This window comes from Mesoplodon densirostris, chromosome 3, assembly GCF_025265405.1.
Source record: "Mesoplodon densirostris isolate mMesDen1 chromosome 3, mMesDen1 primary haplotype, whole genome shotgun sequence".
Lineage (NCBI taxonomy): Eukaryota > Metazoa > Chordata > Mammalia > Artiodactyla > Ziphiidae > Mesoplodon > Mesoplodon densirostris.
The window spans coordinates 92411642-92434516 of NC_082663.1; the positions used below are offsets into that span (position 1 = coordinate 92411642).

General features: G+C 37.4%; 1 protein-coding gene across 1 annotated transcript; it reads left to right on the forward strand.

Annotated features, from left to right (window-relative positions):
* The first annotated feature begins 353 nt into the window (after positions 1 to 353).
* Positions 354 to 22663, forward strand: SLC25A46 (solute carrier family 25 member 46). The gene is made up of 8 exons (XM_060093237.1): positions 354 to 770; positions 3326 to 3368; positions 4187 to 4244; positions 6668 to 6745; positions 7199 to 7299; positions 14791 to 14847; positions 16085 to 16142; positions 20492 to 22663. The coding sequence occupies exons 1-8, from the start codon at positions 464 to 466 to the stop codon at positions 21068 to 21070; spliced, it is 1281 nt and encodes a 426-aa protein (XP_059949220.1). The 5' UTR covers positions 354 to 463; the 3' UTR covers positions 21071 to 22663.
* Positions 22664 to 22875: the final 212 nt, after the last annotated feature.

Genomic DNA, 22875 nt, shown 5'->3' on the forward strand with positions numbered 1-22875 from the left:
GCGAAGAAATAAAAGAGCTAGACCTGGGGCCTTTGTGTGGGGCGGGGCATTTCTGGCTGAGATCCGATTTCTGGCGTCAGCTCCATCCACGCGTCAACTCCCTCTAGGAAACATCTTTATTCGACCTCCTCTCATCCAGGCCGCACCTCTTGCCCCAATTCCCTCACAGCATCTCTCAGTACTGTGTTTCATTAACCGCACAGTCATTTTCCCAATCCCTACTAAGGGCCGCAGTTTTAAGAGTTTCTGCCGCGTCACCTTAGCAACCGTGTCTCTAATGGCCACCGGAAGAGGCTACGATCACGTGCTCCCCGAACGTCCGGATATGTAACGTGACTTCCGGTTGTCAGAATTTCCCCAGACGCGGCGACTGCCGAGTAGTAAAAGCTGTGTGGCCCGAGGTCGCCGTGGCCCCAGGGGTGGTGGGCTCCGGGTGGGCTCTTCTCATCCTGCCCCGTCTGCGATGCATCCGCGGCGCCCGGACGGATTCGATGGCTTGGGCTATCGGAGTGGTGCCCGGGATGAGCAGGGCTTTGGCGGCGCTTTCCCTGCAAGGTCCTTCAGCTCCGCGTCGGACCTGAGCCACTGGGTGACAACTCCCCCAGACATCCCGGGTAGCCGCAACCTGCACTGGGGCGAGAAGAGCCCGCCCTACGGTGTGCCCGCCCCCTCCACCCCGCTCGAGGGCCCAGCAGAGGAACCCTTTCCCCGCGGCGGCGGCGGCGGCGGCGGCGGCGGCGGCGGCGGCAACGTGCCCGGGCAGAGCAGCGGTGAGGGACCTGGGGCGCACGGTAGGGGCGGGTGGAGTGGGGAGCCGCAGCACGGGTCCTGCAGACCCCGGAAGCCGCGCGGAGGGTCCCGCCTCCCGGGCCTCCCGGCCTATCGCGCGCCACACCCTGTGCCCTCCTTTAGTCCTCTGTCCCCGAAGCGGGCCTCCTCCCGCTTCTTCACACCAGTGTTTTCTCTGGGATCACCTCCAAAAGAAGACGACTGACTTAGCTGTGGTCTGCATGGTAGGATTTCGGAGGGTTTTGGCGTATTACATTCCATGACCTGAATCAAGAAAGACGGAAATGGTTTACTGTTTATTGGGAATCATGTGAAAAATGCCTAATTGACCAACAGCTGTATTTCCTTGAAATGTGGAAGGAAAGAGAAGTATTTCCAGCAAAGGCAGTCTTGGGCTCAAATCTGCCTCTACCACTCTTAAAAGCTGAGAGACTTTCTTAACCTCTGTGATTTCTTAGTGTTCTCATCTTAAGGTGTGTAGGAGAATAACTCAGGGTTTTATAAGTGTCAAAAAAATGAGGTGTGAGTAATGCCTAGTACAGTATGGAGCACACAATAGGCTAAATGTGCATCTTTCCTTTTTCCATTTACTCATAGTAATTATATCTGTTCTAGATCCCCAAACTACCCCTGTATTTTCCCACCTCCTGCTTTCTTTCTCTGACTTAACTCCACTAAAAAGTCAAAATCACTAAGAGATTTTCAAGATAAGTCTTTGGAATCAAGACATAATTATTCTCTGTAGGATGTCAGAAGACTTGTTTTAATTTCAACACTGTATGATCTAGATATTGTCAACATCTGCTGTATTCGTAAAATGGAAATAATGCCTGCATCTTCCCATCCTCCTGAAATTGTTAGAATAATAGATTACATCCTTAAATATTATGTATATTCCAGACATAAATTGTATTCTCATTTCTTTGATTTTGACTTGGAAATACAGTAATATTTATTTGATTTGGGTTACTGGGAGGAATAGACTTCAAATGTCATCCAGTGAGGATAGATGGAGGAGGATCAGTGACTTACACAGTGTCATACAGTTAGTTTTTTCACTCTGTCTAGTTTTTTTTTTTCCTACAGGTCCCAGAAGGAGTGCTGGAAAGTTATAAATGATTGAAAATGCATGTACGATTGCTACACAGTTACCTTCTTAGGCAGTAAAGCTGATGTTTTTATCTTTTCATAATGTATGCTTTGATGGTTACAATGAGGAGGAGCTCTTAATAACCAGGGTTTTGTGGGGGGTTTTTCAGCAGTTTAAAGGCTGGTGAATAACTTTGCAAAGAGGATAGAAGCCTGAGAGACTTACACAGTTAACAATAGTAAACCTTCCTGACACCTTCCAGAAAATGTCAGTGGTATTTTCTGTTAATATTAGCAGATGACCTATACACACACAAAAAGGGAAAAGCTGAAAGAAGGAAAGTATCTTAATTGGGCAAAAGGAGCTTCTCTCTACCTTGCACGTTTTTCAAGGCAATAGTGAACCAAGTGGTTTCCCCAGAGACTGTTTACGTGACCTTGTTCTGTCTGTCAGGGAATAGTGAGGGCATTACTTCATTCAGAAGAGCAGAGATGAGAGGGAGGGATTGGAGAAGAGAGGGGAGAGAGAAAAGAGGATGAGAGAAAAATTATCCCTTGTGAATATTGTATTATAGCTGAAATTTAATGTGTGGTCTCTTGGGGTTATGATATTTCACCATTATGATTTTAAGTTTTCCAGTTAAGGAGAAAAAGATTTTATTTTCTGTTTTGACATATGCATAGGAATTTTCCAGCTGTAAACTCTTCTAATAAGACTATAGATACGCCATCAGCTATAGTGCATATGGACGCAGTAGTCTATCACCGAGACCTAATTAAGCAGCTACTATCAAAGTATTTAAAACTTGGAGAAATAGAGACGAGAGCCTTATTTACCCATTTCAGTTACCCTAAGTGATCTTTCAATTTAATAATTTTCATGGGTATTTTTGCTTGCAACTAGTGGCTTAACATAGGTGCTCTCCATCAGTAACAGTGAAGGACGAATTTTACAACATGGGAGGTAAAGTTGGTGAAAGTATCAGTCAGAGTCTTCTCTAGAAAAAATTTTAAATTATTTGTAGTCAGAAGTTGAAAACTGGTAGCCCTTAGATTCTACCTGCAAATGTGTTTGATTTGGTCCACACAACATTTTAACGCTTTTTAAAATAGTTGCTAGTATTTTAAGATTGGAAGATGCTATATAAAAATGAGAATATCTCTTTAGAAAAATCACAGCTTTGAAACCTTGGACTCAGAGTCCCATGTGGCAACAATGGATTGGAGCTGAAAAGCAGTTGGGCCTTTAGAAGGTCTACACCTTGCAACTTGCCACAAGCCTCCACAGAGCTCTTCACTTCCTCAGATGGCCTCTCTGGCCCCTATCAGAATTTGATTTTGGTCCATGGAGTTTAAATGAATATCATGTTAAAAAGAAAATACTTTTTGTTGTTTTCACAGTAAACCTAAATAATGGTTATGAGTAATCTTATTCCTTCTGTTTTAGAACAGCTGAATAGATTTGCTGGATTTGGTATTGGACTTGCAAGGTAATTTTGTCTAAAGATTTTTAATTCAAGTTTTTATTTAAAGTTCTTTCTTTAATGTAATTTATAATGTTAGGTAATTAGTATTGCTTTCTTTAGAGCAGTAGTTAAAATATTGAAAAATATTTTGCAGAAAAAAATTATTATTTAAAATCAATAACTTGATTTTTTCCCTCAGTAAGGATAGAGAATAGTCATTCAATTTTATAAACACAAAATAATTTTGTAAGGAATATTGTAAGAAGTTTCATGTGTCTATCCAAAGAATAAAATAACATCTAATCTTGTCTTCCCTTCCAAAAAAAAGTAATTGTGCGTTGAACCTTTTTGCTGAATATTAGAATTATAACAAGATATTTAGCAACATAGCATCTAGGTTTTACTTACATGGCTGTTAAAATCCATATAACTTAAGTGCAAAGTACATCAAAACCAAAATTTACAGAATTTATAGGGCAGATGGCTCTTCTGATAGGAATTTTGTTCATAGGACATCCTCTGAAAGAAATGGAAAGGGGCATTTAAATTGTCTAGGAAAGAAGTTTTCCATATCAGGCATACAAGATGTAGTTTTGTCGTTATACTGTACGTATTAATATTATATGTTGTTGCTTTTGCTCACCAGTTTGCGAATCTGGCTTTAGTTTTTTCATATTGAATCTTGTTATTGGTACAATGATTTGCAAACATGTTTAGACATTTGAAAACTTTTTTTTTTAATTTTAAGAAAAATGCATAACTTAAATAATGCATGATTCTTCAAGAATAAATTCAGATTTATATGTGTTGTAAATTAAATGTTATAAATTATTATTTTATAGTCTTTTTACAGAAAATGTACTGGCCCATCCCTGCATTGTTCTACGCCGCCAATGTCAGGTAAATGTACTTTCTATGATTTTCTAAACAGTAATCCTAACCCTGATTTGAAGTACAGACCTCAGATAAATGACTGAGACCATGTAACCATTATCCCATGTGACATGCACCAAAATCTATAATATATCAGTTCTCAAACTTTTTGGTCTTTGAAAGCTCTTAAGTCTTAAATATTATTGAGGTCTCCAAAGAACAATTGTTTATATGGATTATATCTATCAATATTTGCCATTTCAGAACCCCAAACTGGAAAAATTTATGCATATATATATATATATATATATATATATATATATGTTTAATTCATTAAAGTATTAATAAACTCATTAGATACTGACATAAATAGCCTTTTTATGAAAAATCACTATTACTTTTTTGAAAATATCTTTAATGTCTGGCATAATAGAAGGCAGCCAGATTTTCACACTGCTTCTGTAGTCAATTTGTTGCAACACTTTTTTTTTGAAAGAAACAAGAGGTAATTGTTTTTGAAAGAAACAAGAGGTAATTGGCAGATATTCTTCTTTGATACTACATCAAAACTCAATAAGTGGTAACTTTTTAAAAGTTATTTGCAATGTGAAATCTGAAACCATGTCAATTAACTTTTTATACCCTGTTACATTAAAATCTATTGATTTGTACTTCATGTTGAATAGATTTTTTTTTTTTTTTTTTTTGCGGTACGCGGGCCTCTCACTGTTGTGGCCTCTCCCATGGCGGAGCACAGGCCCCGGACGCGCAGGCTCAGCGGCCATGGCTCACGGGCCTAGCCGCTCTGCAGCATGTGGGATCTTCCCAGACCGGGGCACGAACCCGTGTCCCCTGCATTGGCAGGTGGACTCTCAACCACTGCACCACCAGGGAAGCCCTTGAATAGATTTTTTTATGCATGCATGCTTCTGTTACATCATGCATTGATTAATTGAAAAATATTGATTTACTGAATTATATAGATCTAAATGTTATGACAGTTGATTTTACAGTATCAAAAGACCACCATCATTAAAATTGCTACCAGTCTCACCAGAAAAGTGTTTCAGTTTTCATACGATCTTGATAGTGGATATAGGTTTTCCATAATTATAATTTTTGCTTGTAAGCTCAAATTTATCACTGGCAACAAATACTGTTGTTGTTGTTGTTGTTTAATCAACAAGCCCACTTTGTTCAGTTTTAAAAACATGTTGTCCCAAGTGTGAATAACTATATTCTGTTAGTTTTTCCAGAAAAAAATGGTGATCCATGAAAAAAGTGGTTAGTTCAGGCTCACAACTCCATCGGACAAGTTCTTTTCCTTATGACAGCCATCTTCATTATACAACACACAGAATATTAATGAGAAAGATGATGTGTACTCGAGTCAGCATTTTATAAAATAAATGTGTCTTACTGCTTCACCAAGGGCATTCTTTAGGGAAAGTGGCTTTTGCCTCTTTATGAGTCAGATAAAGAATGCAATAAGTACAAAAATATAGTTTGGTGCCACTGCCTTCATTCATGCTATGGAGTGAGTAATTTTACCCACCATTGCTTTTGCAGTATTACTGAAAATGTCAACACAATAAAAAAGAAAGATGATGCCTTAGTATCAAGAAAGTAATTTTGAACTTGTCAATCTCCTGAAAGGGTAATGAGGCCCTTGAGGGCTAGTGGACCACACTGGCAAAAGCTCCTATAATATAACTTATCTTCTTTGAAAATTGAGTTAGACAAGATAGAAATAGTTAAAAATTAAGCTGTTTATGCTTAGCACCAAAAAGTAAGCATATAGAGAGAAATAGCTATTTAAATAGCCCTAACAGTGTTACATACACTAGAACAGTGAATTTCAGGCATATATTTTACATTGTGACAATATCACAATGTGATCCAGTGTATACTTATATATGAGGAACTTTTAAAAACGTTTTAGTAAATAATACCTTCAGAATGTATGATGCATTCTGTTACTTTATTTTTTATTATTTCACTTAATAAGTATTAGTTCTGACCCCCTATACTGATTTCATAATTTACCAATTGTTTGTAGCTTGTTATTGCTTGCCATTGGTAGACAGGAATCTGCTGTTCCCTGAGTTCTTCGTGGTTCCTGTGTGTTAATGGCATGAGCATTTTGCCACACTGAACGTAATTCTGGTGTTTAAGGAAACATAAATATCAAACACCAAGGCCCTCTTTATTATATATTCTACATTACTATGTATATCGCACATTGGTCTTCAGGGCTGTATTTGTATAACCTCATGTACTGTACTTTTAAGTTATTTAAAGCACTTTCAAGAGTAATTTTGCTTATGTGTAATTTATGCTGACTTTAGAATTGAACTTTCATTTATGCTATGACTCACTGTATCTTTCATGACTTTTTATTTCTTAACGAGACAATAACAGAAAATAATCATGAAATATCTTTTTTACAGGTTAATTACCATGCTCGGCATTATCATCTCACTCCATTTACAGTCATCAATATTATGTACAGCTTCAACAAAACTCAGGTGAGAATTAGTCTGTACATTCTATTAAAGTTATTTGTAATGTGCCATTTTGCCTTAGTAATAATTAAAGCAACAATAATTCCTTTTAGTTATTAAAGATATTGTAACTCATACTAAAACTAACTTAACATGATAATGACATCTTCTTGATATCACTGAATAATCAGTAAATTCACACCTTTGCCAAAATTAATGAAATATTAGGGGTATTTAATCCATATTAGAGATACTTAATTAATTGGAGTGTTTATCTTCACCTAAATGTAGGCCACCCAACAAATATTAAAATAATGATAGGATTTACTTTAGCTGTAGTTCTTTACTAAAATGTCCTTTTGAATAATGCCTTACTGGAAAATATCAGTAAACATTCAATATCAAGTTTTATTAAGACCTTTTTTGGTTTCTTTTTTAGGCATTAACAGAAATAACCATAAATTTTGTTCATTTTAGGGACCACGGGCTCTTTGGAAAGGAATGGGAAGTACATTTATTGTTCAGGGAGTCACACTTGGAGCAGAGGGAATAATCAGTGAATTCACACCTTTACCGAGGTACCTTTTTGGCATTTTCTCAGATTAACTTCATATTAAATATATGACAAAATATGATAGTTGCTAAAAATACCTTGAATTTGAAAACTTGCCTGAAGTAGCTAAGAGAAGAAACTGAGAATAAATAATTAATTATATCTTATGGAATTAGTATGTGATAAAGAAAATGCTTCCTGGTCTAGTATCTATTGAGCTCTTTCAGCCCCTACTGCTATATATCAACAATTATCAACTAAGGAACAAACCTGAGTATGTGAGCAATTCCTGTTATTTAAGTGGCTAGTTTGGTGAAGGAGACACATGTAAGCAAGTTTTAGTACATCGTGATTAGTGCCGTAATTAAACAAACCCCTTTCAGAGTGCAGGGGACACTGCGTGGATTTATTGGCAGAGATTTTTTTAACAGCTTGAAATCTGAGCTAGGTCTGGAATTATGAGTAGGAAATAACTTGGCAGAGAAGGAGAGCAAGTAGAGGTGACAGCATGCCCAATTTTATGGAAGTTGGAAGATCCAGGTGATAAGTGTCTTGTGCTTAGAATATTGGGCATGTGTGGAGTAGAATAACATGAAAAGAGGCGGAAGTGCTAGACTAAAGCATGGTTCTGCCTTTGTAAGTGACTTAGGCTTTATTGTCTATGGAGTTGGGAATCTAAGGTGGGGATTGTTTCTTTTTGTTTAATATATGGGTTCTTTGATCAAGGATTTCTCAAGTGGCAGTGATTTTTTAAAACATGGAGTGTTGTAGACAGAGACTTACGGAGAACTGTTACAGTAATCTAGGCCAGACGGAGAAGGGTCTGAACTATGGAGTAGAACAGAAGGGAGGAGCTGGATAAACATTTCTAAAGTATAATAGATAATTGGTGATAGACTGGGAATGGGATTATGGGAGAGTGAATTAGCAGCAGTGACAGATTTCTAGATTGGAATTGAGTTGGAGAATTCATAAAGAAGAGTAGTGGGAAAGAAGATAAGGAATGTAACTGTCAATAAATGAAGTTTGAGGGACTTCCCTGGTGGTCCAGTGGTTAAGAATCCACCTTCCAATGCAGGGGACGTGGGTTCAATCCCTGGTCAGGGAACTAAGATCCCACATGCTGTGGGGCAACTGAGCCCACGTGCTGCAACTACTGAGCCCACATGCACTAGAGCCCGAGCATTACAATTAGAGAGAAGCCCGCACGCCACAACGAGAGATGCCCGCGCGCTGCAACAAAGATCCCACATGCTGCCAACTAAGACCTGATGAAGCCAAATAAATAAATAAATAAATAAATGTTTTTGGATAAATAAATAAAGTTTGAGATTCATGCAAGACATCTAGGGGGACGTGCCTAGTAGTGGTTGGAACTGTGGATCAGAGTCTCAGAGACAATTTGAAGCTGGAGGCATAGCTTTGAATGTTATGGCACAAAAATGGCAGTTGAAGCTTTAGGATGGATGAATTTCCCTAAGGAGGACGTGTAGACTAGATGACAGAGAGTGGACCAAGGACAGAATCCTGGGCGATGTGTGAGTGCATGTGTGTGTGTGTGTGGTAGGAGAGGTAATAGAGGGGAGTAGTAAGAGATGTTCACAAAAAAAAATTAACAAGAGCAGTAAGCTGTAGGACAGTGGCCTGCAAGCCAAGAGAGGAGAATCAGAATTGTAGATTCTTTTGGAGGGAGACGGTAGAGAAATTGGAATGTTTGATTCTGGGTATATTTTCTCTCTGAAACAGGATACAGGTGAAGAAAGAAGGATGAGTACTGGGGTTATTTAGATAGAGCATAAGAACAATGATAGACATTTGAGACAGTCACAGCTATGAGTAGCAGAAAGGGGACCTTACAAGGAATACATGAAAATAATGTTAAGAGATAATGTTGGAGATCATAAATTTGTTTAGGTGCTATTTGGAAGGACTCTGTGATTTTCTGTATCAACAGTAAATCCCAGGGATGGAGTTAAAGACCGAGTGGTTTGTTATTCCAAAATTGGCCCCTGGCAGGGTGAATTTTTTGGATTGACAAGGAAGTGTGAGGTGCAACCTTTAACACAGCTTTGCTGAGTGTTACAGAGAAAACAAAAAATGTTTTGTCAGCTAAGTTTCTCCTCTCATACTTAAAAAAATCTGAATTTCTGCCCTTGGCTAACTTTATTCACCCCATTGTTTTTCATATCACAGGATAAGATCAAAACTTAGTACTTGTCATCAAATGTTCTTGAAGTTCTCCCACAAACACAAAATTCTATAAAAATTTAACAAAATTCAGTAATTTCTATATGGCAAAGAGTAAAGAATTCTGTATTTGCAGTCAGAACACTGTTGGTCCTGACTATTCCACTCTTTAGTTCTGGGACCTTAGGCAAGTAACACCATTTCTCTAAAGCAGAGATGAAGTAGTAACTTTAACTTCAGGTTGAAGGGAAGGGAAAAGAGAAATGGGAATGAGAGGGCACAGAATTTTGTTAAATTTTATTATCTAACTTTCTTACTCTGTAGACATAGAGACACATCAGTTGTGTGGGTATGTATTGTCTCTTGGTCATTTTGAGTCTTACTAAAGAAGACAGAAAAGGTTATCTTTGTGGTATTCTACTTGGGTTAAATTTTTGTGGTAAATCTCACTCGTTACTTCATTTATTTATTTAGCTCATACTTCCTGAGTCCCTACTATGTGCTAGGTTCTGTGTTAGAAATCAGGTATATAGTGAGGAGAAGAAACAAAAGGTACCTGTGACCATGAAACTTGGGATCTAGTGTAAGGGACATACGTTAAGTAAAATAATCCCACTAATGAATGAATAATTACAAACTGAGGCTTGTTCTCTAAAAGAAAAGAATATGGTTCTGTGACAGTATTAGAGTGTTAGGAACAGTGTCCCTAAAAAAATGACACTTAAGCTGAGATCCGAATGGCATTCAGGAGACACAGACCAGTTGGTGCAGAGGCAATGCGGCAGGGGGAATGTGGAGAATTCCTGTAATTGAGGGAAGACTCACAGGGTTTGAGCTCATAGAGCAGGATGGAGAGCAAGAGCCAATCTGTGCTTGGCCTTGTAGGCCACTTTAAGAATATTGAGGAGTTTTAAGCAGGAGTCAATGACATGATCAGATTTATGTGTTTAAAGGGTCATTGTAAGTGGAGATGAAAAGATTACAGGAGGACCAATGTAGAGAAAAGGATACATGTTCATAAGCTATCACAATCTAGGTGAGAAATATGGTAACTAGGACTAGGATGGTATATTTTGAGATGGATGTAAATGGATGATTTTGAGATATATTTAGGTAAAATTGATGGAACATGGTGATGGATTAAAGTTGGTTGATGATAGACAAGGTGTCGAGGATGACTTATAGGATTTTGGCTTGTGTAACTAGATGTCAAATAAAGCCATTCTCAGACATACAGTGTAAACATTCTTTTTTTTTTTTTTTTAATTCTAACTTATTTGGGCAAGGTTGACTTTTCTTGGGGGAAAACAAAGTCACAGCAGACACAGTATTAAAGCAGAAACCCAAAGCATTTCACAGAAGTTACCACTTGAGGAGGATGAGCTCTAGGGTCTCTGAGACTGAGGTTCACGGTGATCACTAAGTACAATAGGTGAGACAGTCTGGATTCACCAATATTTTTTTATACTGATTATGATCACATCTGAATTTGTGATCTGATCACATTATAGTTTCTCAGTATTTATTACATTTTATTATTTATTTATTTATTTATTTTGCGGTAAGCGGGCCTCTCACTGTTGTGGCCTCTCCCGTTGCGGAGCACGGGCTCCGGACGCGCAGGCTCAGCGGCCATGGCTCATGGGCCCAGCCACTCCACGGCATGTGGGATCTTCCCGGACCGGGGCACGAACCCGTGTCCCCTGCATCCACAGGTGGACTCTCAACCACTGCGCCACCAGGGAAGCCCCTATTACATTTAAAAAAAGAAAATGTATAAAGCCCAGGATCATCATCTATGATCTCTTTCTTTATCTACTGTTCAGATCCCTCCTAAATCCTTCCCCAAACCTTCCCCCAGGTGGAGTGAGTTAGACTTTGTGTTGCTCTACCCTGAAGTACCCTTTCCTTTCATGTGGCATTTCTCAAATCGTTAGCATAAGGAGCACCTCTAACCAAGGCTACCTGTATAGTTCAGTCTCTCACAGAATCCATTTAGTTGAACTCCAGCTTAGTTTGACTCATCTCACATTTGTAGTTGTACCAGTACTGTTTTACTGTTTTCTCCTCATGTTGTCTGTTTCTCCTAATGACTCCTCTGAATTCACTGACTTTAAACACATTCCATTTTAAATACAATGAACTCTTTCTCCAATTCAATAGATTTCCTTTCTGATTAAGTTCTCAATTAGGGAACAGTAAAAGAGTCTAAGAATAAGAAAGAAAAGTTATAAGTTTGACTTTGGACAAGTTCATTTTGACACAGAGAGAAGTCTAAACTGAAGATAATAGATTTGGGAGGTTCTGAAACATCATCTTGGGTAAGATTGCCTGGGGAAGGAATGTAACTTATATAGTAAGAAAAGAACAGGACTTGAGCCTTTAGGAACTCCAGAATAGGTTGCTGAGTTAAGAAAAATGCCCCTGCAAAGGAGTCAAAAGTAGAGACCAGAAGAGAGGAGAAAAACCAGAAGAGTATGGGATAGTGGAATACAGGGGCAGGGAGTGCTTCCAGAAGGAGGGAAGAACACAAGTGCATGTTGGCTGCTGAAAGGTCAAATAAGGCACAACCTTAAAATGCCTATTTGATTTAGTGATGTGGAGGTTATGGGGACCTTGGCAAGAGCTGTTTTTGTAGAATAATAGGGTAGAAGCCAATTTGGAATGGGTTCAGAGGTGAGTGGGAAGCTAGGACATGGAAATAGCAAGTTTAGACAGTCCTCTGTGAAGAGGAGAGATGAAGAGAAGGAGCTGGAAGATGAGGGGCTTGGGTTACATTGAGGGAAGATTTTTTTTTTTTTTAAGAGGGCAGTTGTTTGAGCACGGGAAAATAAGAGGCAATGGAAAGTAAAGACTGTATAAATAGAGCGTTATTTAAAAATTCTATTGCTTTTGTGTATTGAATATGCATGGGAGTATGTGTGTTAGTCTGTCAAATGAAAAACTTTGATAAAAAGTAAGTCACTTCACTTAATTTTGTTGCTCATTTGAAGGGCAGTTTTTGCTTGTGAAAATAGCGAGTTAAATATACTTATATATTTTGGTATTTGATGGTGAAATATAAAAAGGTTTAATCACAAGTAGATTTTTACACTACCCTTTTTCCTGAAGCATTTAAATGTGCTAATTTAAATTTCTAGAGCTGTGGCAATAAGATTTACACATTTTATAAAGGAGTAGAAAGCAGATACCAGGAAGAGCATCTCAGGTTTTTGTTTTTGGGTTTTTTTTGCGGTACACGGGCCTCTCACCACCGTGGCCTCTCCCATCGCGGAGCACAGGCTCTGGACGCGCAGGCTCAGCGGCCATGGCTCACGGGCCCAGCCGCTCCGCGGCATGTGGGATCTTCCTGGACCGGGGCATGAACCCGTGTCCCCTGCATCAGCAGGCAGACTCTCAACCACTGCGCCACCAGGGAATCCCTCAGGTTTTTTTTTATACTTGATTCTAAATTTCTTTTTTCAGTCTTTTTACCTTAATCCTAATGATCTTACGAACCGGCAGGAGTAATTAGTATTCAAAGGAAAGGTGGCCCAGTCCTTACAGAAATGCAGGTCACAGACCCATCTATCCATAATGTTAATGGAGTGCGCAAACTTAATGTCATAGTAACCTGTGGTAACCCTTTCTGAGGCCATAGTAACAGTAATAGAAGTGCCCAGAAGATTTATAAAACTTTTAGCATATTTAGCATTGTTTTATAATCATAAAGTCACTGTCAGTAAGTTAAGTAGCCTAATCTTTTTTTTACAGTTTTCGTCTTAATCATTAAATGTCATTCCAGCTGTAGTTTTTGATAGTTGTTCAGGCCTCATATAGTATTCTGGTATTAACTTAATCAGAATGTGACTCAGAACACTCTCTAAGGTCTTATATGAATCAGAGATGGTTGTTCTGTTGTCTACAAGTTTCTCTGCAGACCTTTCAGTCTCCTAGAAAAATGTAGAAAAGTTCACATACCACCCATGCCATAAGTGTACTGAGTTTGTTTTTAGAGCACTTACATTATCAGTGATTAATTTCCTTTACCTTTTTAGTATAAAATATATTCCTTTGTCTCCTTATGATTGTCATACTTACTCATTTCAAATAGAAAATGTTTTTCTCAGGTTCCTGCTGTGGCCGTGGTACATGGGTGCCAGTGTCATCAGGGGAACAGGTGGCAGCCAGTCTCCCCTTTATTTTACATTTTCCTTTTCTCTATTACTCTGCCTTCCTCCCTCCCCTCCCCTCCCTTCCATCCCCTCTGTCTGTCTTTTCATTCCCCCCGCCCACCGCCTCCTTTTTACTTTCACTTTTATTCTCCATGTTCTTTTCTCCTTTTTGACTTTTCTCTTGATATAACTTTCTCCCTTTTTGTTCTTCATTCAGCTTGCCTCTCTCCTTTTTCTTCTCTCTTTTCTGGTTTCCAAAGGTAACCTAAATGGTAGGAAGCACGCAGTCCTAGACCTTGGTTCCAGACCTGGCATTCTGCCTCTCTCCTTTGAACATATCCCTGTGATCTTTTTGACCTTTATTTTTCTCGTAAGTAAAAGAAATAGGACAGTACCTGCTCTGCTTACCTCACAGGATTCCTTCTTGTATCAAATGAGATGAGAGGCAGTACAGGCAGATAGTATAGACTTGAAGTCATACGGACCAGGGTTTAGACCCAGTTGCACCGCTAACTAGTTGCATGGCTTTGGGTAAGTTATGAACCATCTCTGAGCCGATTTCCTCATCTATGAAATTGGGGGTTACAGGTTCATTGTGAGGGTTAGAACTAATTTATGCAGAGTGCTTTGCACAATGCCTGGCATATAGTAGGAGCTAAAAAAGACAATAGAATATAATAAAGGTCACAAAAGTAATGTCATCTTAATAAGTAAAGGCACTTTGAAAATTAGGGGCTATACAAATGTATGTGTCATTCTGCATTACAGTTACTTAATTTTGTTTTGTTTTCTAATTCTCATTCTTACATACATTTTAAAGCTTTTTTTATTCCTTTATCCTATTTTATTGTTTCCCTTTCCCTTCCCTGTCCATTGTTTTCCTCAGTCTATCATTTTTGTATCTTATCTAATGTCTCATGTTCATTTTTATAATCAGTTATAACTCTTCCTCCTCTGTCATCCCCTTTTGTCAGTACATACAGAAAGACCTTCTATGTTTTTTCTCTTTTCAACCCACTGTAATTGTTTGACGGGTCCCAAAAAGGAAAATGTTCATCATGAGAATATATTTCTCCCACAGATTAAAAAAAATTAAAAATTGATTACTTTTTTAAAGCTTAAGCCAATTCAAGATGTTTTAAAAAACATGGCTTTTATTTTATTTATTTTTTTAGGGAGATTTCACATAAATGGAATCCTAAACAAATAGGAGAACACCTTCTACTGAAATCGTAAGTATCAAAAGCAGCATTTATATTGAAATTTACATCCATTTTTATAGTATTAGAACTGAAAAACTTATTAAATAAACAAAGTGAAGGAAAGTAGAGCAATGAAATATTTGTGGGACTAGAACTTAATCAGAAAAGTAACATAGAGTTTAGGAATAAAATCCTGAAATATATGTTATCTTTTAAATAACCCTTCTAATTTGAAAGGCTAAAATCACAACCTAATTTTTCTTTGTGTTCTTAGGAAGTTAGCAGAGATCTTCAACTTGTTAAACCTGAATTGCCAGGAAAATTATTACTCTTATTATTATTATCATTATTCTCTTAGTAAGCAGACATACAAATTTATATTTGTATGGTGATGAGTAAACTCAAAACCTTAATGTCATTAAAACGTAGTCCTAAAGGCACTTAGTGACTTTACAACACTGACCATTTTTATAGATTAGAATTTTACTCTTCACTTTTTAATTTTTTTTTAAGATTGGGAATTGGAAAACCCCCAGCTTGCTGGCTCCCTCTGTGGGACATTCCAGCACATTATTACTTAGTGATGTTCCATTCACCTTGAAAACCACTACTTGCCAGGACCTGGCCCATAGGGTTAGGTAAGTCCCACCTTGACATTATTTTAAATAACTATATTTTGCAGGCTTGCAAAGTTGTAATATTACTATATCTAAATAGTGGCAATAGGAGGCAACTTTGCAAAGCTGTACAATATTGTTTTTTAATAATAAAAGGGGACTTCACTTACCATGGAAGACTGGCTTAGCTCTGCTGGGTGGGAAATCTGGGAATGGATAATGATAATAGATAGGACAATAGCAGAACAGTAGCCTTGTTCAGATATCACTAAAAAGGCAAGCAATGGAATGGATCCCTCAACCTAAATTTTAGGTATCAGATTTACAGGCTACATTAGCTATGTGCAGGTAGACGTCCAAACAGTGAATCATAAACAAGCCTACATTTTACTGGTTTAAAATAATTTTCTTTACAGGCTGTCACTGTGTTATTATTAATACTTAATTTTTCATCTCTAATTGTTGAGTAAAGCATCTTACGTTACAGGTCTCTGAAGTATCTTTAGGCTATAGGTATTAATAGTTAAAAACCTTGAAGATATTATTCAAGCTTGAATATAAATTATGTTGATGCATTAATGTAGATATTAAAAAATTTAGTGTAAGCATCTTGTTTCAGTATACTGATAAGTTTGTTTTAATTTCTACAGCCTAACTTATATAGTGGCAATGCCTTTTTATTCAGCAAGTCTAATCGAAACAGTACAGGTGAGCTATTTTTTCCTGTCATTTTTTTAATTAAAAATGTTTTTGGAATATTCAGTATATTGTTTATGTCTGACAGTATAACAGAAAAATTTAAGACAGTATCCTTCTAAAAAAAATTTTTTTCTCAGATACCATACATATATCAAAGATTATATACTAGGCACATTGCTGGTGTGTCTGTTTCCTTTGCAGATTTACTTCACACTTTTAATTCTTTTTATCCCTTACACAGGCATTGTGTAAGGGATACTGTACTCTTCATTCAGATATCTCAGAACCCAGCCTATGACCTGCTCTGAATACAAAAAAATCTATAGGGTTGTTTTTTGTTTTTGTTTTTTTCTCCAACTTTTTAATAACTCAAATAGTTATGGCTTATCAGACAATAAATTACTAATTACCTGAACATAAAACATGATGGATAATCATCCTAACAGTGAGAAGGTAGTCCCCATAGGTAGTTTACTAACAGCAGTCTTTTTAAATATGCCTTTTAAGGAACATTTGATGCTATGGTGTTTAGTATATACTACAAAGCGAAAGCAATCTCCTGCTAGCATTTTAAATTGTTTCACTATTTCTAACCACATGGTGGCACTTCAAGTACATCGAATTAATGTACTTTCTCACATACCGTTCCTGCATTTAAAACTGTAAGAGAGGTAACTTAACTTTACCCTGTACACAAAATCCAACTGTCTACCACCTGTCTTCTGTCTCCAACGTCAGATCCTCTAGCATATTTTTTTCTTTGTCATAATCAGCGCTTATGAGTTTCCTCTCTATAAAATCTCAGTGGATCAGCCTTTCCTTTTCTAATTACTCTTTTCCACTTAATTGCTTTTCTGGCCATATCGTTGTTTTTCTTTTTTTTTTTTTTTTAAAGGCAGAAAAAACTGTATTCATGCATAAACTCGTAATGACCCCATCTTCCTGCACAACTTTAGAAACATTGACTTATTACAATACAAATTGGACCAAATGGTGAAGGAACTCCAGAACCATCACAGACCTTTCTCTCTTCACTACACAGTGCAGTGGAGCGCGGCACAAATTGAGGAAGGAAGTCCTTTATGTGTTTCACATTTACCTGCTTGCCTTCAAACCCCAGGGCAGAGATTCAGCTGGGGGTGGGTTGGGGGCAGAACCTACTGTTGATTTTTTATGTGTTTATTTTTTAGAATTATTAACTGAAGTTAACACCTTGCTACCCAAATATTGTCTCCTATCCCCATGCATTTGGCAATGTGAAAGGGTATAACCTTTGTATGGGGCTGCAGTTTGCAGAATTATCACTTTATGACATAGCCTCATTTTATAGATAAGGAAGATAATTATTTAAGGAAAATAACGAAACAGCATGATATATTGGGGGAAAACAAGTTTTAACTTTATGCAGACCCATATCGCAGTCACATTTCTCTACTTAAATTAGACCTGTGACTTTAAGCAGATGTCCTAGCCTTTTTTAAATCTTAATTTTCTCATACATAAAATGGGAGTAGTATTTTATTAACTGAATTATAAAAATTAAGTGAATTATTTATGTAAAGTGCCCCAGCTCACTATATGTTCATTTTGTTTTGTTTTGTTTTGTTTAACCCAAATGCACTGTTTTTTTCTGCCCCAGGTTCCACCTGCTGACCACCTCCTTTTGACTCCTTTTGTCTGATTTTCTAGTTCTCTTTTTTTTCCTTCAATTTCTGCTCTCTTGAACATCTTCCTTTTCTTTTAGTAACCTCTTACCATCTCTTCTCCTGTAGCTCCGAGGCACAATCCTTGACCCTTTCTGCTTTGTATCCCATATTCACTGTCCTGGAGAACTCATTTACTTGCATGAATCCTTTTAACTCTCACCTTTATATGAATCTAAAAATTACAAAAGTCTTGATTTTCATATTTCTTTCATCCTTCATAACCAATCAGCCATCATGCCTTCTCAGTTCTAACTTCAGGGAGTATCTGAGATTGTCTGCTCCTCCCCACCTATAGGCCACCATTCTCTTTCCTTCTTGTTACATCAGCTTCTTTCTCCCTACCATGTTCAGTGGTTTTTTGCCTGTCTGGGGAGCTCAGATCTCTTTGAGAACAGTCTTTCCCTTGAAAAATACACATTTATATATAGATCTCCTAAAGAACACCACCATTCTTCAATATGAACTTCCTAGTGATCTGTTGTCTTTACTAAGAATCTTTGTTCTGTTTCCTGCATTTTAAAGTCCATTCTACATATTCATGCAAGATTAGTGTTCTTAAGTTGCAGTGCTTATATCCTTTTGCTGATTAAGGATCCACGTTGACTCATATTCTCTAAGATCAATTTCAGACTTCTCAGCATAGTATTAAATCAAGGTTTTCACTGACTTTACCTTTCAGCTAATCTTTCTTAACTGCTAAATTTTTTTAAAGCTCATTTTAAAATTTAAAATTTTAAATAAATGAATTAAATTCATTTATTGAGTGCTAACCTATATCAGGCACTGTTATAGACCCTGGGGATAACATAGCAAACAAAAACTTTCTGCCCTCATGGCACTTACATTCCTGTGGGGAAGACGGACATAAACAAGATAAACAAAGGGATACTTCATGGTGCTAAGTGCTAAAAAATAAAACAAGGAAATGAAATAAGATGTGTAATGGGTAGCAAGGGATGTTACTATTTTTTTAAGATCAGGAAAGTTCTCAGAAGCAAAAGTCATTTGAGTAAAGGTCTGAACATAAGAACTACATGGATATTTGGGAGAAGAACATTCTAAGCAGAGGGAAAGCAAGTGCAAAGGCCCTGAGGTAGGATTATATCTTACGTGTTTGAGGAGCAAAAACAAGGCCAATACAGTTGAAGCTGACTAAGGAAGGGAGAACAAGAGGAGATGAGGTCTGAGAGGAAAGAGGGAGAGAGATCACACAGGACACTGAAGATCACTGTAATAATTTGGCTTTACTTTGAGGGAGATGGAGAGTCTTTGGCAGGTTTGAGCGAAGAGTGACATGATCCAACTTATGTCTTTAATAGGATCTATTTGGCTGCTGTATTAAAAATAAACTGGACTGGGAAGGGGGCCAGAGGCAGGTAAATGGATTAGGTTAGGTGAGCTCATTTTAGTCTCATGGTTTTAAATATGTTCTCTTCACTGTAAACTCTCACATTTGTACGTGCAGCTCGGACCTTTTCCTTGTAGTCTAGATTATAAACTCCACTTGGAGTTTACACCTTAGACTTAACATTTCTGAATTCTTGATCTTCTCCCCCAAATTGCTACCCCAGGAATATTGTCCAACTCAGTCAAAGGCACTGCTATTCCTCCACTTCTTCTGGCCAACAGCTTTGAGGTCATCCTTGTCTTCTCTCTTTCACACCCCAAATCAAATCTACCAGTAATTCCTATTGGCTATAATTTTAGGATAAAAGCACAGTTGCAGCATTTTATTTCCTTTGCTACCTGCTAGTCCAATCCACCATCATATCTTTAACTGGTTTCTCAGCCTCTGCTCTCATTCTCCTCTACACAACAGCCAGTATAACATAAATTGTATCTTACCCATCTTATGCTTAAAACCAACTAGTCACTTCCCATCTGACTGGAGGCCAAGGTCTGCACAGTGGCATGGTGTGGCCCCTGACTACCTTTTTAACTTCATTTTTTGCTGTTCTCTTCTTCAGTCATTGCTGCAGCCAAATTGGCCTCTTAGTTGTTCCTTTTCTGCCTGACCATGCCTCTGTAACCAGTATCACAAACTTCCTTATACATATCCCCATAATTGTAAAAAAGCAGAGACAAGGCAGATGATAACGACTCATGTTTATTGAGTGTGTTCTGGGTACCAGGCCTTTTTTCATTTAATGCTCCCAGCAACTCTGTGCATAAAAGGTAGGTGGGTCTAATTCCATTTTTATAGAACAGTAAACTGACTCTTAGGAGAAGTTAAGTAAGTTGCCCATGGTCACATTACCAGTAAGTACATAATGGAGGTGGGTTTTAAAGCAATGCTTAAGAACTCCAAGCACTGTGCTACCTCTTCAATGTCATGTACAATATTTGTTGCTTTTCAAAATGTGTCCTAAGGAGGTTCTTGAGGGTGGGGAAACCAGGTGTGTCACCCTCCACATCTCTTCCCCTGCTTCCCTCCCCCAATAAAAATAGCTCCCAGCTTCACTGCTATCTGTTCTGTGAAATTTTATTTGAAAAAAGAATCTAATGCCTAGATAACATTTGAAGTTTGCAAACCATTGATGTTTTTCCTCTTTAGTCAGAAAATTAGGACTTAAAAGGGACCTAGAAAGAATCCTTCTTTGTGGCAGAATAAGCAGAGGTTAACTTTCACTCATTTCATCATTTTCATTTCAGAGTGAGATAATTCGAGACAATACTGGAATTCTGGAATGTATTAAAGAAGGAATTGGAAGAGTGATAGGCTTGGGAGTGCCTCACAGCAAACGACTACTTCCGCTTCTTTCCTTGATCTTTCCTACGGTGCTGCATGGGGTGCTTCATTACATCATTAGCTCAGTCATTCAGAAGATTGTCCTGCTAATTCTAAAGAGAAAGACTTACAATAGCCACCTAGCTGAGAGCACTAGCCCGGTGCAGAGTATGTTGGATGCTTATTTTCCAGAGCTTATTGCTAACTTTGCCGCCAGTCTTTGCTCTGATGTTATACTTTACCCATTGGAAACAGTTCTGCACCGCCTTCACATTCAAGGAACACGCACAATAATTGACAATACAGACCTTGGCTATGAAGTGCTCCCAATTAATACACAGTATGAGGGAATGAGAGACTGTATCAATACCATAAGGCAGGAAGAAGGAATGCTTGGTTTTTATAAAGGGTTTGGTGCTGTTGTAATACAGTACACGCTGCACGCAGCTGTTTTACAGATTACCAAGATTATTTACTCTACTCTTCTTCAAAATAGTGTTTGAGATTTAGATTCCTGGTTAGTCTGAAAGACATCATCTGGATACTTTCTTATGAAATTATGAGGGATAAGAGTGAAATACTGTTGGTGGGAAATGGATTAGAAAGTGAAACTGGTAGAAAAAGTTCATGCTGATTATATTGACTCTTCACTTTTTAAAAAGGTTATTGGTATATATTTTGGATTCAAGGTATTCCAAATTTGAAAACTGAATAAAGACACTCATATGAATTAAATTCTAGCTAGTGTAGCACTAATGCTGAACTAAAAACGATCTCGGGAAGAAGCAAAATTTTGTCAGCAAACTGAAAACAAAATTTCACAGAGCTGAATTTATTTCATATGACTTTAATGTTTATTACATGTTTAGTTCACCTTCTAGATTGATATTGGTATGTCATTCTTAATACCGTGTATAGTATAGCAGGAGGTCATAGTTTACCTTTAAGCAAATAAGTTATGTTATCAGTAACCCAGACAAGAAGGATTAGATTTGGCAATCTGTAAACAGGAGCTGAGGGTTTTAAATTGCACTGTCCCTGTATAACTTTAATGGCTGCACATTTATTATATAAAGCCACTTATATGCATACATATAACTTGGAATTTCCTTCATCCCTACAAATTTTCCACTCTTAGATCAGCTTACTGTATAAAATGCAGTTATGTATTTTCTGCTTGAATATCAGAACAAAATATTAAAAGCCAAGGTACCCCAAAGATTTAAGGCAAACAGCTTACTTGTCCATATGCAAACCCACCATTTCAGTGCCAGCAACTTAGAATTTGTCATGTTTATAAAGTTTGATTTGCTTATCTAGCCTTATGAATCATCAGACTGTTTTTAGAGCCACTCTTAACAGAGATAGAATATAAAATACTCATGGCAACTATTCCTGCTTCCACATTTACAAATTGTGTACTAAAGTGAATATCACTTGCCATTCATTTCTGAATGACTTGACTTAGAGGAGACACGATTAAAATTCACCTGGGAATTTATGCCTCTTGCCTTCCATATAGTCATCATTAAATGATGGCTTCAATTTTTATTTTCTTTTAGTTTTTGTTCATAGTTTCATTCTCCAAACTAGATATACATAAAGGGAAATGCAGGTTTATCCTTACCACCTTTTATCGAAACTTGTTTGGATGAATACTGATGAAAAATAGAAACCTTAAAGGAAGTTTGTCCTTGCTTTTTATGGGTGATGAAAAGAAGTAAATTTCAACAAATAATAAGCAAAAAAGTTGGTCATCCGTTTAATAAAAAAATTCTGTCTGTTCCTAAATTGAATTTGGTGGGTGAGGCTCTTCATATAGTAAAATGATATGCATTTGATTAATCCATCATTAAATGTTTTAAAGTTTCATTTACTCATGTGAATGATCAGTTTTACTAGGAACCATTTAGCACACTGAAGTACAGTGACTTTGCACTGATGTTGTCCAACCTAGAATGCAGGTTCTATTTTACTGAGATCTATTTTACTTACTAAATGTCAGTGAAATGGTTACTTTTTGTGATTAATAATGTTGGAACCAAAAAATGACATCCAAAAAGTGTGAAACAATACGTTTGTGGCAACTCTCTCTACTATCTTGTGTATGTGTGGTTTTTTTTTAATGACTAAAACATGTAAGTTTTCCATTTTTCCATTCCACCATGAGGGAGAAAATAAAATTAAACACAAGTTGTACTCGTTCAGATTATGGTTTACCTTGTCCAGTCTACAGCACTTAAATTGTTCTCATTGCTTTTGAATTAATAAGTAAATTTTTAGATGTTTATAATATGTCCAACTTCCT

Coding starts and splice junctions, on each gene's coding strand:
- SLC25A46 (XM_060093237.1), top strand. CDS start 464: ATGCATCCGCGGCGCCCGGACGGATTCGATGGCTTGGGCTATCGGAGT. Junction 14,848..16,084: donor GAACACCTTCTACTGAAATC/GTAAGTATCAAA, acceptor TAATTTCTACAG/CCTAACTTATATAGTGGCAA. Junction 16,143..20,491: donor GTCTAATCGAAACAGTACAG/GTGAGCTATTTT, acceptor TTTTCATTTCAG/AGTGAGATAATTCGAGACAA.